Source organism: Podarcis bocagei, assembly GCF_964188305.1.
Source record: "Podarcis bocagei genome assembly, chromosome: 8".
Classification (NCBI taxonomy): domain Eukaryota; kingdom Metazoa; phylum Chordata; class Lepidosauria; order Squamata; family Lacertidae; genus Podarcis; species Podarcis bocagei.
Window position 1 is genome coordinate 93,430,424 of NC_138133.1, and position 14,861 is coordinate 93,445,284.

The following is a 14,861-nucleotide window of genomic DNA, read 5'->3' on the forward strand; positions in this document are numbered from 1 at the left end:
GTGGCGCTGGGATGAGGCCCAGGGCTGGTCGGCTCCTGGATTTTGTTGCAATACTCTTTTAATTTGTATGCTGCCTTTCAAATTGGGCCAAATTCAGTTTGCTGGTTTTGACCTCTAAAGCTTTAAGTGACCGAAGGCCCCAGTTCCTCGAGGACCACCTCTTCCCACACGAACCGATCCTGACCCCGCAGTCATCATTGGAGGCCCTTCTTTGTGTGTTCCCCTGCTTGAGGTCTGTAGGGTGGCAACAGGAGAAGGGGCCTTTTCAGCAGTGACCCCCCCCCCCGCTTGTGGGATGCTCTCCCAGGGGCCTCGCCTGGCACCTTCATTGCCTGTCTTTAGGTGCCAGGCAAAAACATTCCTCTTCGCCCAGGCCTTTCTCTAATTCAGCCTTTCTCAACCTGTGGGTCCCCAGATGTTGTTGAACTACAACTCCCATCACCCCTAGCTAGCAAGGCCAGAGCTCAGGGATGATGGGAGTTGTAGTCCAACAACATCTGGGGACCCACAGGTGGAGAACCACTGCGTCAAATCGAACAGTCTATGGCCTTTTGAACTGGGGGAGGGGTATTGTTTTTGTTTGTTGCTCTGGTCTGTATTTTTGTGTTTTTGTATTGCAAACTGCCTTGTGATCCTCAGTTAAAGGGGGGCATAGAAATTTAATAAATAATACATTGCTACACACGAGGCTGTGTACCAGCAGGGGGAAAAACAAAATATGCAACAAAGATCACATGTCCTGTAACAATCTGATCCAATGAAAGAAAGTCATAATAAAAGAAATGTGGCTTTAAACTAAACAGCGTGCATCCAATAAAGTAACATTCAGCAATCCATTGGAACACAATTACATTCACTCTCAAAATAGCAGCAAATAAGCTTTGTGCAGTGGCAGTATCGTAGCCAATGAGGTTAATCCGAGGCGCGATTATTGCTAATTATAATAATAAAAAAATAGCAGCAAATAATAATTAAACAGAAATTCGCTCTCAACAATTATGATAAACCATTCCTAAGGTAGATAAATAACGGCAAGCCACAATACATAAAAAGCCACGTAAAAGTATAGAGTCGGGCAGAACTTGTGGAATGTTTTCTTGAGCAACTAGTCCTCGCCCCCAGGAGCAGCTCAGCGAAGGGCTGACGGTCAGCACCGAGTTCCACTCCACGGCCCAGGAGCTGCTGCAGTGGGTGGGGAGGACGGAAGAGGCCCTGGCGGGGCTGCCCCCTCCCAGCTATGTCCTGGAAACCGTCACCTGCCAGATCCAGGAGCAGAAGGTGAGCTGCCCAGCGGCCGTGGCCTGAGACCCCGGGGCGGGCAGTCCGGGTGGGAGGCGCCCTCTCCTCTGGGCGCAGGGCCAGGGTGCCCAGCTGCCCCACTTCCCCCCTCCTCATAAGGAGGGGGAAATGATGCCTTATGAGGAACGGCTAAGGGAGCTGGGCATGTTTAGCCTGGAGAAGAGGAGGTTAAGGGGTGATATGATAGCCATGTTCAAAGATATAAAAGGATGTCACATAGAGGAGGGAGAAAGGTTGTTTTCTGCTGCTCCAGAGAAGCGGACACGGAGCAATGGATCCAAACTACAAGAAAGAAGATTCCACCTAAACATTAGGAAGAACTTCCTGACAGTAAGAGCTGTTCGACAATGGAATTTGCTGCCAAGGAGTGTGGTGGAGTCTCCTACTTTGGAGGTCTTTAAGCAGAGGCTTGACAACCATATGTCAGGAGTGCTCTGATGGTGTTTCCTGCTTGGCAGGGGGTTGGACTCGATGGCCCTTGTGGCCTCTTCCAACTCTATGATTCTATGATTCTATGATTCCCCCCGCAGGCCCTGGCCAAGGAGACCCAGGCGCAGAGCGAGAAGCTGGCCGGCCTGGAGGCGGTTGCCATGCGCATGAAGGGCTTCAGCCGGAAGCAGGACTGCGGCCTCATCCACAGCCTGGTGCTGAGCGCCAAGGAGCGGCTGGCCAAGGTGGCGCAGCATGTGGGCGAGAGGGGGGGCCAGCTGGAGGAGGCACGCAAGCGCACCAAGCAGGTATGGCGCCCTTTGGGGAGCCTCCTGTCTCTCTGGGGGGGGGAGCCCCAGCCCGGGCGCTGCTGAGATGCAGGCGGGTGGGAGGGTGGGCTCCTGGGGGGGGGGGTGCGTGAGGGGGACTTGACCGCAGCCCCCTCCCCCCCTGGCCTGCAGTTCAGCGAGTCTTGGCAGCTGCTCCTGGACTGGCTGGAGGAGGTGGAGCCCGACCTGGAGGGGACCAGCAATGCTGCCGTCAGCCAGGAAGAGATCAAGAGCCTCCTGGAGGAACACAAGGTGAGCGCGGCGTGTGTGTGTGTGGGTGTCCCTTGGAGGCCTCTCTGGATCCTCCTGACCACAGAGTTGGGAGGGACCCCTAAGGGTCATCTAGGCCAACCCCCTGCAATGCAGGAATCACAACTACTGGCAGCTCCCCGTCTGCGCAGGGGTTGCATTCCGGGTCATTGTGAACTTGCATGAAATCTCATATCTTTGGATCACCCATTTTTCAGTATGATTGGAAAAGCCTGCAAACACCCTGTTCTGCCCCCATCCTGCCCCCTTTTGTGACTTTTTGGCTCACTTTAGAGTCGCACACATATCCCTGCTTATAAAGCTTCCCTGGCAGGTAGCCCCCCCCCCCCAAACCTCTGCTTGATTCCCCGGGTCTTGGGCTGCCCCCCCCCTTCGCTGCCCAGTCAGACGCTCGTTGCCTCTCCCCTTTTGGCTACAAAATTTAGGCCAGGGTGGCGGCTGTGCATCATGGCTGCCCCACACCAAGGGCGCAATCATTGCCTGCTGGGTCACCTTGCCCGGCGTCCTGGGCTCATGTCGGGAGGAGGGCTGGGCGATGTCAGGTTTTCAAACATTGTGACCTGGCGATACATTGCGTTGTTCAAGACTCTGCTTCCCACCACAGCACTGTGAGGCGTTGGGGTCCTCACCACGCCAGGGAGGAAGCAGCTCTGCACTCCCCAGCTAAGGGGGCCCCAATGCTTCTTTGGCTTGCACACGAGCAGCAGACGGATTGGGGATGCTCAGCTGGGGAGCATGACGCTTCCTGCCTCCCCGCTAAGGGAGCTCCGGTGCTTCTCTGGTTTGCAAGTGAGCTGGAGAAGCATTGGGGCTCCCTCAGCTGAGGGCAGGGGGACTTTTACGGAGCCCCCGCCCCCCTGCTGGCTCACACAAGACAGCGATGGGCTGGAGGCTCCGTTAACAACCGTGCGCCCCTCAGCAGAGCCGTTTTATGGAGCCCCCCCCCCCGGCCGCCAGCTCATGCAAGCCATTGGCAGTTTGGAGGCTCCTTAAAGCTGCCTGGCTGAGACAAGGGCAGCCATGCGCTCCTCCGCCAAGCTGCTCAAAGAAGCAGAGGGAGGAACAAGCTATATTGGCGCCTCCCGGGTGCAGCCTGCTTGTGCCAGGATGAGGGCAGAGTGGGATGGCGGCTTCACTCAGCAGTACAGTGGTACCTCGGGTTAAGTACTTAATTCGTTCTGGAGGTCCGTTCTGAACCTGAAACTGTTCTTAACCTGAAGCACCACTTTAGCTAATGGGGTCTCCTGCTGCCGCTGCGCCGCCGGAGCACGATTTCTGTTCTTATCCTCAAGCAAAGTTCTTAACCTGAAGCACTATTTCTGGGTTAGCAGAGTCTGTAACCTGAAGCATATGTAACCCGAGGTACCACTGTATATCACTGGTGAAACTGCTGCCACTCCTGAGTCCCTCTGCCACCGGTGGCCACTGGAAAGGAATCAAGAGCGGTGGCGCTTTCACCCAAGATATACCGCTGAGTGAAGCCACCATCACGGTCTGCCCCTCAGACCTTTCCTGGGCGATAAAGTGATACATTGCCCAGGCCTAGTCAGGAGCGGGGAGGGAGCCTGGCCGGACTCATGTCAAAACCCACCTTGGCCCCAACTGTCCTTGGGAGCAGTTGTGGTCCACCTCGCAGGAGTGGACTCATGAAGCCATATCTACTCTCCTGGTCAAGGAGTTACCTTCCCATTGGCATTTCAAGGAGCAACAAGGGGTCTTTTTCAAGGAGGGGTGTGCTCTGTGTCCCTCCCTGCTCTCCTGACTGGGCCCTTGCCCCCCCCCGCAGGAGTTCCAGAAGGGGCTGCGTGCCAAGCGCCCGGTCTACGAGGCCACCTTGCGGAGTGGGCGCCTTCTCCGGGAGAAGGCCCTGCTGCCTGACGACACCCAAACCCTGGAGGAGATGCTGGGGGAGCTGAGGGGCCAGTGGGAGGCCATCTGTGGCCGGGCGGCTGAGAGGTGGGTATGCATTTGGGGGTGGAGGTGGGGCTTTGGGCCAGACAGAGGAGCAATTATGATGGCCAAGGATGCTTTAGGCAGACTTGGATTATCTTCTCCTTGTTTTATGTTTCCCTCTAAACAAAGAAATCACTTTCACACGGTTTAGTAAAGGAGAAAACACAAGCTTTACTCACATCAAAAGCCTTGCCTGCGTTCAACGCTTACAGTGATGAAAATCAGGCAGACAATAATCCTTAAAAGTTATGAAAGTCCACAGTCCAATTCTAAATGGTGTTCTTTGTCTGGTGGAGAGCTTGCTGATATCCTACCCCATCGCAGGTAAGAAGAAGAGTGAGCTGTGACAGGCAGATTACATTCTCTGTTGTTCTCTCTCCCACCACAAACTTTAGAGGCTATGACATCATACAGTCCCCTTCTTGTGAATCTCCTGCAATCATGCATTTGTGATTTGGCTGCTGATCAAACCTCCCATGTTAGATGACAGGTTCATCTCGCTCAGTATTGTTGGCGCTGGCAGGCAGCCATAGCTCTCCAGGTTTTGAGTCTGGGGTCTCTCCAAGCCCTACATGGAGCTGCTCCCACTGGAAATGGAACCTGAGGCCTTCTGCATGGAAAGTGGTGGGGGGCCTCCCCCTCAGCCCCCCCTTCCCACTGGCCAGAATCTGCTGGCCCCTTGACCTTGGGCCGCCTTTCTCTTTTCCAGGCAGCGCAAGCTGGAGGAAGGTCTGCTCTTCTCAGGCCGCTTCACAGACGCCCTGCAGACCCTCATGGACTGGCTGTACCGGGCTGAGCCCCAGCTGGCCGAGGAGACCCCCGTGGGTGGGGACAGGGACCTGGTCAGTGCCCTCATGGACAAGCACAAGGTCTGTGGGGGGTCTGCAGCAGAGTCGCTCCACTTTGGGCTGGGGGCACAGGCATGCCTAGACCCCTTGGTGGGGTGGTGGGCTTGCGTGTCCAGGAGCAGCCGCTGGATGTGCCTGCCCCACGCTCCCTCCGCAGGTCTTCCAGAAGGAGCTCGGCCAGAGAGCCAGTTGCATCAAGGCGCTGAGGCGCTCCCTGCGAGATCTGATGCGCAGCAGCAGCGGTGGCGCCGGAGACTCCCAGTGGCTCCAGAGCCAGGTGGAAGAGCTCAGCCACCGCTGGGAGATCGTCTGCCAACTCTCCGTCTCCAAGCAGGACCGGCTGGAGGCTGCCCTGCGGCAGGCAAGTGGGGCGAGCTGAGGGGGGCAAGAGGAGGACGAGGGGGGCTCTGGTGAGCCATGGCAGGCGGGCAGGAGATGGGCAAAGTGGGTTCTGGGCTGCTGTCTCAGGCCCAGGCTGCTTGGCGTGGGCTGGGTTGTTCCCCAAGGTCAGGAGCAGGCTACCTGGGCCCACACCAAGCCCCCTTACTTTGGAGGGTGTGGGCTGCTGTCTCAGAGCTGCTCTCGCTTAGCCACCTTTCAAGAGCAGGGAGGGAAGGAGCTCCTGGCAAAGGATTCTGGGCAAGGCGAGGTCTCTGCCTCCCTGGGGCTCCGTCTTGCTCAAGCAGCCCAATCGCTCTCCGTCCGGCCTCTGGTTCAGACCAGCCAGGATCGAAGGCTCAGGGAGGGCCAGGATCCGCAGAGTCTCAGAGGCTGGTAGGCACTTCCATGGCAGAGAAGTTTTTTTGTTGACAAAACAAAGCAGAAACACAGAAATTTGGGAAAAACAAAGCTACAGCTGAGAATGAACTGGACATTGGTTTTGTGGGAGAATTGGTTCTCAGGACCCTCAGATGTAAAGCGCTTGGAAGGGGCCACTGAGGGAGGGGTACTGCAGAAGCCGCAGCTTCAGAGTCCTCCCCCTGGTCAGGCCTGGGAAGCCCCCCCAGGATCTTTTGGGGAAGGGGGTGGGGAGGAAAGCGACCCTTATCCCTTCTCTGCCAGTCACCATGCTGGCTGCTCCCAATGGCTCCCCCCTTGCTTCTCTACCTGCCCCCATGCACCCCTGCCTTTGCTGGGACACCCACTCCTCTATGCAGGCATGGTGGCTGGGTGGGGCTGGAGGAGCTTTTCCTTGGGGGGGGGCACCAGCCCTGCCCAGATGGGTCTCCCCGCTGTGATGCCAACCTCTTGTTCATTCCAGGCCGAGGAGTTCCATGCCCTGGTGAACTCCTTCCTGGGGCGCCTGACGGAGCTGGAGAAGTCCATCAGGTTTGGTGCCCTCCCGTCAGAGGAGGCCGCTGTGCAGGAGTGCCAGAGCCAGTTGCAGGTGGGCAGCCCTGGGGGGGGGGGAAGAGAGCCCCTTCCCCACCCCTTTTCCTTGGATGGAATTAGATGAATAGGAGGGAATATTTATTAGTAACAATCCTTCCTCTTGAGAAAGCAAACATCTATTTCAGCACTATCCGCGCACAGTTTATCTCTAGAAGCTGTTGGGACAAGGCTGCATAACCTTCTAGAACAATTATGTTACCCAAGGATGCTTTAGGCAGATTTGGATTATTTTCTCCCCGTTTTATGTTTCCCTCTTAACAAAGAAATCACCCTCAGACTGTTTAATAAATAAGAAAATACATTTACTCACATCAAAGTCTTGCCAGGATTCTACAGATTTACTTACATCAAAGTCTTGCCAGGATTCTACGGGTACAGTGATGAAAATCAGGCAGGCAATAATCCTTAAATGCTACAAAAAAACCATAGTCTGGTTCAAAATGGAGAGAGCAAAAAAACGTCTTCCCCCATTGCAGATAGAAAAAAGAATGTGTAGCTCCAGGAAGAAGCAAAGATTAAGTTTCCATTGTTCTCCTTCCCACTACAAAGGTTTAGAGGATTTGACATCACCGAGTTCCCTGTTTGTGACTCTCCAGCCATCATTCAATCTGTGATTTGGCTGCAGAGCCTCCCACAGAAACAGGCCCCATCCCGCCCTGCCCAGAGGAGGAGCCTGTGCCAGGTTGCACCCACCCACCCGCTGGCTGGATGGCGCTGAGCGCCCCTCCCCTCTGCTTGCAGGATCTGAGGCAGAGCCTCCAGTGCCAGCAGCTGCAGCTCGAGTGCATCAGCTCCCTGGGGGAGGAGATCCTCAGCACCTCCCACCCAGACTCCGTCATCACCATCCGGTCGTGGGTCACCGTGGCCAGGAGTCGCTTCGAGGAGGTGAGGGTGGTGCCCGCAGGGCGAGGGCAGAGGGGGTGTGCGAGCCAATGTGATGCAGTGGTTGGAGTGTCAGACTAGGACCTGGGAGAGACCGGGGCTCAAATTCTCCCACTCGGTCATTAAGCCGTCACTGGGTGTGACCTTGGGGGACAGTGCATACCCCTCACTCTCCCTTACCTGCCTCACAGGGTCATTGTGAGAATTAAATGTTGGCGGGGGTGGTGGAACCATGTAGTTCACCTTCCGCTCCTGCGAGAAAAAGGTGCCAGTCAAAAGCAATGAATGAATGAGATAAGGGTAGAGGAGGGATGGCAGCTTCCAGCCGCAGCACTGAGTTGGGGCAGAAAGAGACAGCCTTGGGGCTACGGACATGCAACCAGTCCCAGTGCTGGGGGGCCGGGGGTGTCTCTTCAAAACCTCCCTAAAAGGGGGCCTGGCTTGCGCTGTGCCACCTCCCACTCTTGTGGGACCAGCAGGGGAGGAGAGGGGAGGCTAAGGGAGGCAGGCCCAGGCTGAGTGCCAGTCCCCCTCCTGCCTGCCCTGGGACCCCCTGGCGCCAGCCCCTCTGTGTCCCGCAGGTGCTGAGCTGGGCCCAGCAGCAGGAGGAGCGGCTGCAGGTGCAGGCGGCCTCTCTGGCCACGGAGCGGGAGGAAGTGGCGCGGCTCATGGACTGGATCACGGCCGCTGAGGAGGCCCTGAGCCTCCGGGACGAGGAGCCCCTCCCCGAGGATGCGGAGCAGCTGGAGGAGCTCAGCGCCCAGCATGGGGTAACTGGCCCACCTTGGCTTTGTGGCCTTGGGCGCCTGTGGGCACCACTGGCTGGGAATCCCTGAGGGAGATGGAATGAGGATGAACCTGGCAAATTAAAATTTAAACCTCCTGTCCCATGTGTGGGTGAGAAGAATGAGAGTAAACAGGTTGTGAAGCCCTTTTTTGGCAGAGTAAAAACTCTTTTGCCACTTACTGGAATCTAGGAATTAGTCGATTATACCTTTTATCCCAATATATTTGTGGTCTGCCTACCTTTCCCCTCTGTCTCCGTTGTGAAGAATGACCCACACATTTTAGTACAAACAAAAAGGTTTACTTACATTTCAATGCAGGCAGCAAATACTTTAAAGTAGGTAGCAGATAAAATACGTCTTAGTTACAAAATGCAAAATCCGTTTCCGAAATGAGCCCAGGTGTGTGCGGCTGCTCACATCGCTTGCTTGAGGGAAGAGGGAGACTGAGGCAAAGAGGAAGCGGAAAAGACGGAAATCCTTTGTCCCATTTCCTGCCACAGGGCGTAGGGTGTGTGACGTCCCACAGACCTGTCTTCTCTAGGAATACAGGAACTCTTTGAGGCTCATATGGCAAATGTAATTGTCATTTGGACTGTAGATTTCCCCACCATCTCAGGGGGAGGGGGCTAACTCCACCCCCACTCCTGCAGGAGTGAGACACCAAGAACAGAGGCAGCTGGATGTGGAACCAGCCTCCCTGTGGCCCCACCTTGCAGGGAGGAGCAGCTGCCCTTTCCCTCCCCTCTCTCATTCTCCCCCCCCCCCAGGTGTTCATGGAGGAGCTGACCCACAAGCAGCCAGATGTGGAGAGGGTCACCAAGAGCTGCAAGCGCAAGACAGCCCCTGAGGCGGGGGGGATGACCCCTGGCTTCCGCAAGCTGCCTTCCCGTAAGTGCCCCTCCCTCAAGGCCAATGTGTGTCCCTGGAAAGAGGCTTGCATGCTGCCTCCTCCACAAATTTGCCCAATGCTCTTTTCAAGGCATCCAAGGTCGTGGCCATTGCTGATTCCTGCAGGGAGTTCCATAGATTAACGCTGACCAGTGTGAATAAGTCCTTCCTTTTAGGTTCACTGAGTCTTCCAACACTCAGCTCCACTGGATGGAAGAGAGGGAGGAAGAGAATTTGGGGGCTGGGGGGGGTCACTGCTCCACCGCCAGGCACACTCCTCTCTTGCAGGGCGGCGCAGCACCAGGAAGCTCTCCCCCAGGGCTCGGCCTGTGCCCCTCGAGGACCTGGCGCCCCAGAGCCCCCTCCTGGCCCAGCTGGTGCAGCGCTGGCAGCAGCTCTGGCTCTTGGCCCTCGACCGCCAGTACCGGCTCCAGAACGCCCAGCAGCGCCAGCGAGAGGTAAGGGGTGGGGGCACTGGAATGAGGGGGCAGCGGGGAGCCCACGGTCCTGGCTCTGCGTGGCCGGAAGAGAAAGAGGCAGTCGAGGGTGGGCCTTGAGTAGGGCGGATGTCTGGGGGATGCTCTCCAATGAACCCCTTGATGTGGGCCCCTGGAGAAATGAGGGGGTCCCTCTAGCGCTTTGAACCCTAAGCCCCAGCCTGAAGCCCCTTGCAGGGTAAGAGGCCTCCCACCCTCCTGACCTCACCTGGGTTGGGCAGCTGCTTAGGGGCCCCTCATGGGGGGGGGAGCTGGGTGAAATGGGCCCCTTTGGACAGGATCCAGCTGCAGCCAGACCCATCCTCTGCTGCCCCCTCCTTCCCATGGGTGGGGACGTGGATGGGGAGCGGGGGGCCTGGCCCCATCCCAGCAGCCCCATCTTTCTCTCTCTCAGCTGGAGGAGTTTGCCCACTTTGACTTCTCGGTCTGGCGAAAGCGGTACATGCAGTGGATCAGCCAGATGAAATCTCGCATCCTGGACGTCTTCCGGGGCATTGACCGGGACCAGGATGGGCGCATCACCCAGCAGGAGTTCATCGAGAGCGTCCTCTCCTCCAGTGAGTGCAGCAGGGCCAGGTGCCCAGGAAGGGGCAGGAGTGGGGGCTCCCCAGTGTCATGGACCAGCTGGATGCAGAGGAGTGGGGCGAGGCGCCAGCTGGGGAACGCCCAGGGGAAGAAGGCTCAGAGCCCGGGAATTGGTGGTGGGACAAGGATGCCTGGCCAGAGGGAGCAGACTGGGAGCAGGAGGCGTTGGAGGCTGAAGAGGGAACAGGGCTTAGTGAGCAGGAAGAGGCTGTGGCAGAGAGCAGTCCAGACTCAGAGGCAGGAGAGGAGGGGAGACCGGCTGCTGAAGAGTCCAGGGGGTCCCTCCCTCCTGCTGCGACCAGCTCCCCTCTCCGCTGGTCTCCCAGAACATGCAGAGAAACGGAAAGGGCAGAAGAGCTGCCACAGTCTCCGCTTGCTTGAAACAAACTCTGGAGAGGAGGGGACTTTGGCAGCTGTGGGAAGGCGGGGGTCCTCAGTCCTTGCAACTGCCTTATTGGGGCAAGACCTGCTGGGGAAAGTTGCTGGGATCACTGGGTCTGAGCTGTTTTGGTCCCTTGAATAAAGAGTTAACTGCACTGGTACCTGACCCCCAACTGCTTTGGGACCATTCACTTTGCCAGACCCCCAACTCAGCACACTTGGGGACATGGCAGGACTATGAGGGGGATGTGGAGAGGAGACCCCTCCTCTCTGGCAGCAGCTGCTCTTTCTGATATCCACCTCCTTCCTTAGCCAGATGTGCCCTTATTGCCCTCCACATTCCAGGCTCGCCATGCTTTATTGGTGGCAGTTCCCTGGCTTGTGGGGCTCTCCGTGTGGCAGGTGGGGGCCAAGTGCCCGGCTGGCCCCCAGCCCCACCCTCTCTTTCCCTCCCCAGAATTCCCCACCAACCCACTGGAGATGAGCGCTGTGGCCAGCATCTTTGACCTGAACAGAGATGGCTTCATTGACTACTATGAATTTGTGAGCGCACTGCACCCCAGTCGGGACATCCTGCGCAGGGCGGCTGATGCGGACCAGATCCAGGACGAGGTGCGGCCCGGAGACATACTGGCCTCGGAAGCAGCATCCGCCACTCGGTTGCAAAAAAGCATTAAGATGCAAATGTCAGAGGACGTTGCAAAGAGGAATCTTATCTGAGGGCAGGGGGTTGGGTGTCCCCCGGCCAGGGAGGCAGAGGCAAACCCCCCACCCCACTCGGCCTGCCCTTAGGCCTGTCCCTCCTAGCCAGCCCCTGACCCTCACCTCCTCCTTCTCTGAAAAGACACCCTCCCCCCACCGCTTCCATTTGTTTTCCAGGTGAACAGGCAGGTGGCTCAGTGCAACTGTGAGAAGCGTTTCCAGGTGGAACAGATCAGTGCCAACCGGTACAGAGTAAGTGCTTGGCCACGGGCCCCCTAGCCCCCCTGGACAGGGGCCTGCTGGGCTTCTGGAGAGCAGGGGGCTGGACTAGAAGGCCCCTGGGGTTCTCAATCCAGCACCCAGAGGAGTGGGCGCCCACCAGGTAGCCTCCAGCAAAGTCCCGCCAGGCCTGGGAGCAGCCAGGCAGAGGGACTCGGATGGTTGGGGCTGAAAGCTGAACCGCTTGTCAGAAGGAAACCCCCCAAGGAAACCCCTCCTTCATGGAGAGGGGTCTTTTTCTCCTCTGGCACCTCTAGCTCACTGCTCCCCCCCCCCCATTGCAGTTTGGGGAGTCACAGCAGCTGCGCATGGTCCGCATCCTGCGGAGCACCCTGATGGTGCGTGTGGGCGGAGGCTGGATCGCCCTGGATGAGTTCCTGGTGAAGAATGACCCTTGCAGAGGTGAGGGGCTGGGGGTGGCAGTGGGAGGGGGGCCTTTCTTCCAAGGGCACCTCCTGGGCCTTCTAGGCAGGCTCAGTTGGGGGGGGCAATAGGGGGCTCTGCTTCTCCCTCTGTGGGTCAGCAGGAGGCAGAGGAGGCATGTGGGAAATAGTTTGTGTCGATTAAAATGTAAATCCATTTGTGTGGACGACATACAAAAAGTAGGGGGCTGCCAAGCCTTTTTAGCAACATAAAAGGCTTATACATTCTGCAGCTTACTAAGGAATGAGGCAGTTACACCTTTTTATCCCTTTTATTTGTGGTCTCCTGGCCTCCCGCTCTTCACCTCCGTTGCAGAGAATGAACCCCATGTTTTTAGTAAGATAAACAAAGAAAGGTTTACTTACATTTCAATGCAGGCAGCATATACAATACAGGAAAGAAAACTTCTCAGGTACAAAATACAAAAGTTGCCTTCGATTTAGGCTGTGTGTGCCCAGAGTCCCCAGACACACATCTGGTCAGTTTGGAAGCATGATGGAGAGAGAGTCTCCTCAAAGGCAGCAGGAAGTATAAAAGATTATCTCCTTTGTTACAGAATTTCCGCCTAGAGGAGGCAAGAGGTGGCCACACAGAGGGTCCTCTCTAGGAAGTCTAAGAACCCTCTGTGTGCTCACCTGGGCTTGTCTGCCAAAACATGCATTTGTGATTTGGCTGCGAACCCAACAGCTTTCAGGGACAATGTGGACACCCCACCTTGTATAGGGTGCTTCCTCTGGGCCCTGAGGGTGGAGGAGCCCCTCTCACGGTGGTGTCATGTGGGAGCTCCCTGGGTGCAGAGACCAGGCCTTGGACACTGTGCGCCTCATCCTGCTGGGGCTGGGGACCAGCTGAGCACCCAGCTGCCCCTCTTTGCCATCCTTGGCCTGGAAGCGGCAGCCTCCCCGCGCTCACCTCTTCTCCTCTCCCAGTGAAGGGAAGGACGAACCTCAAGATCAACGAGAAATACCTGACGCCGGACCCTGCGGGGGGCAAAGGGGGTGGCTCTCAGTCTGTAGCCCCCGCCTCCAAGGCGCTGTCTCCCCCCAGCCGCTCCAATTCCAGTCTCAGCCTCTACAGCAGTGCTTCAGCCCCCAGCAGCCCCCTCACCAGGAAGGTAAGGGGGGAGAATCTGGGGGTGGGATGGAGGAGGGGGGAATATTGCACCAAATCCTCTAGCCTGTCCCCACAAACACCTGGCTGGGGGGCATCCTTCCTCCCTCCCTTGTCAGGCTGGAGGCGCTTTGCTCTGGGGAGTCAGAGAGTGGCACCTCCGCCCCCGCCCTGCTCTCCTGCCACCCCCAGAGGGCAGAGGGGCTGCCCCAGCGCCTGCCCTCACTGTCTCCCCCCTTGCAGTCTGTCCTGCGCAGGACACGCTCCGGGGATCGGTGCCTCCACTCCCGCAGCTCTCTGGTGATGGACGGGGCGGAGCTGAGCTTTGCCGGAGGAGGAGGAGCCTCTGAGGATGGAGGAGGAGCCTCTCAGGATGGAGGAGGAGCCGGGGCGGAGCCTGAGGCTGAGCCCCCTCCAGGTGAGGAAGGAGGGCGAGGGGGGCAGGGTCTTCTCTCTAGACTAGAGGAAGCTGTTGAGCAACCCCGTCACCCCCGTCACCTGGGGTAACTCAGAGGAGGTCCACTCCCCGAGGGGCAGGTTGACCCAGCTGCTCCCCCTCCACAAACTGAATTTAGCCCCACACCTGAATGCCGTGCCCCCTACTCCCCCCCCCCAGTCTCCCATTCCAAGGGCTGGGTGTACAGGGGCCTTTGCTCTGGGCGGCTGGGTGCAGTTGCCCTGGAGGATTTCTGGGAAGGGGTCTCCAAGGGCCATCTAGTCTAACCCCTTGCGATGCAGGAGTCACCACTGAAGTGTCCCTGACAGAGCTTTCCTCTTTGCCTCTCCTCCTCAGAGCCCCCTGGAGGCCCCCCGCCCTGAAGGACGCAGCCTCTGCGGAAAAGACGGGCCGGCCGTCCTAAGCACTGTGGCGCCCGGAGCCAGTCGGGGCAGGGCCCCCCCACGGGAGACGGGCTCAGAGGCCTCCACCAAGCAGCTCTGCCGCTCCCACCCCCAGAGGGCGCAAACTGGTGGCCAGCATCAACCCGCTTGGCCAGGCTGGAGGCTGAGCAGGTGGCAGAGCCCACCTCACCCCATGCCCACCCCCCTCCTTCAGTGCCCGGCTCCTTTACCCCCATCCACCCTCCAGAGCAGGCACCCAGATCCCCCCCCCAATTATATGCAAATGCCTTTGTGGGAGGGGGCCACCCCCAGTCCTTCCCCACCCCTTGGCCTGTCCCCTGCAACCCCCCCTCCAGACAGCCTCACCCTTGGCCCTCCCTGCTCCTCACCTGGTTCTTCAGCACCCACCTCAGTCCCTGTGGGGGGGGGCAGCCCTGCCCCAGGTGGGATGTTTGGCATCTGCTCTGCCCACCTGCAGTGCCCAGGTGGGCACCCCCTGGATGGTCCCACGGCAGGTTCTTGGGGTGAGGAAGGCCTCCTCCCTGTGGTGCTAAGCCCATCTCCTGCCAGCCCTGGGGGGGGGGGTCCTTGCCTGGAGTGCCCCCCTTCCCTCCCTCCCTCCCTCCCTTCCTCCCTCCCTCTTCCCCTGGAGCATGCCTGCTTGCCGGCGCTCTCTAGCCAGGCTGAATATTCGCCTGTCATGGTTGTGGATGTGCTCAGCGAGGGACAATAAAGACCAGGGTTTCTCTAGACACCTCTCGCTTGGGTGCTGGCTCTGACTGCCTGCCAAAAGAGGCTCCGCTTGCCTTTGGGGCGGTGGGGGGTGGCCGGGGGCTCCTTGGGAGTGAAAACGGGGCGGGGGAAGGGAAAGCTCCCCGCCTTTTGAAAACGGGAAAATGGACTGGTCCAGATGGGGCCCAGCTGAGAGTCCGTGGAGAACACAGACCACAGAATTATAGGGTTGCA

The 14,861-nt window shown here is 58.1% G+C and overlaps 1 protein-coding gene across 2 annotated transcripts in view; it reads left to right on the forward strand.

The window, feature by feature from the left end:
• Positions 1-14,647, forward strand: part of LOC308593261 (microtubule-actin cross-linking factor 1, isoforms 6/7-like) — a 32,418-nt gene extending 17,771 nt beyond the window's left edge. For both annotated transcript variants that reach the window (XM_081205424.1, XM_081205425.1), the window contains 18 exons: positions 1,123-1,278; positions 1,830-2,036; positions 2,190-2,309; positions 4,114-4,283; positions 4,990-5,149; positions 5,286-5,489; positions 6,390-6,515; positions 7,262-7,405; positions 7,984-8,172; positions 8,958-9,078; positions 9,367-9,536; positions 9,970-10,132; positions 10,999-11,153; positions 11,421-11,495; positions 11,807-11,924; positions 12,875-13,059; positions 13,299-13,473; positions 13,849-14,647. In XM_081205424.1, coding sequence (XP_081061550.1) covers positions 1,123-1,278; positions 1,830-2,036; positions 2,190-2,309; positions 4,114-4,283; positions 4,990-5,149; positions 5,286-5,489; positions 6,390-6,515; positions 7,262-7,405; positions 7,984-8,172; positions 8,958-9,078; positions 9,367-9,536; positions 9,970-10,132; positions 10,999-11,153; positions 11,421-11,495; positions 11,807-11,924; positions 12,875-13,059; positions 13,299-13,473; positions 13,849-13,874 — 2,664 coding nt within the window. In that variant the 3' untranslated portion in view covers positions 13,875-14,647. The remainder of the gene's footprint in view (positions 1-1,122; positions 1,279-1,829; positions 2,037-2,189; positions 2,310-4,113; positions 4,284-4,989; positions 5,150-5,285; positions 5,490-6,389; positions 6,516-7,261; positions 7,406-7,983; positions 8,173-8,957; positions 9,079-9,366; positions 9,537-9,969; positions 10,133-10,998; positions 11,154-11,420; positions 11,496-11,806; positions 11,925-12,874; positions 13,060-13,298; positions 13,474-13,848) is intronic.
• Positions 14,648-14,861: the final 214 nt, after the last annotated feature.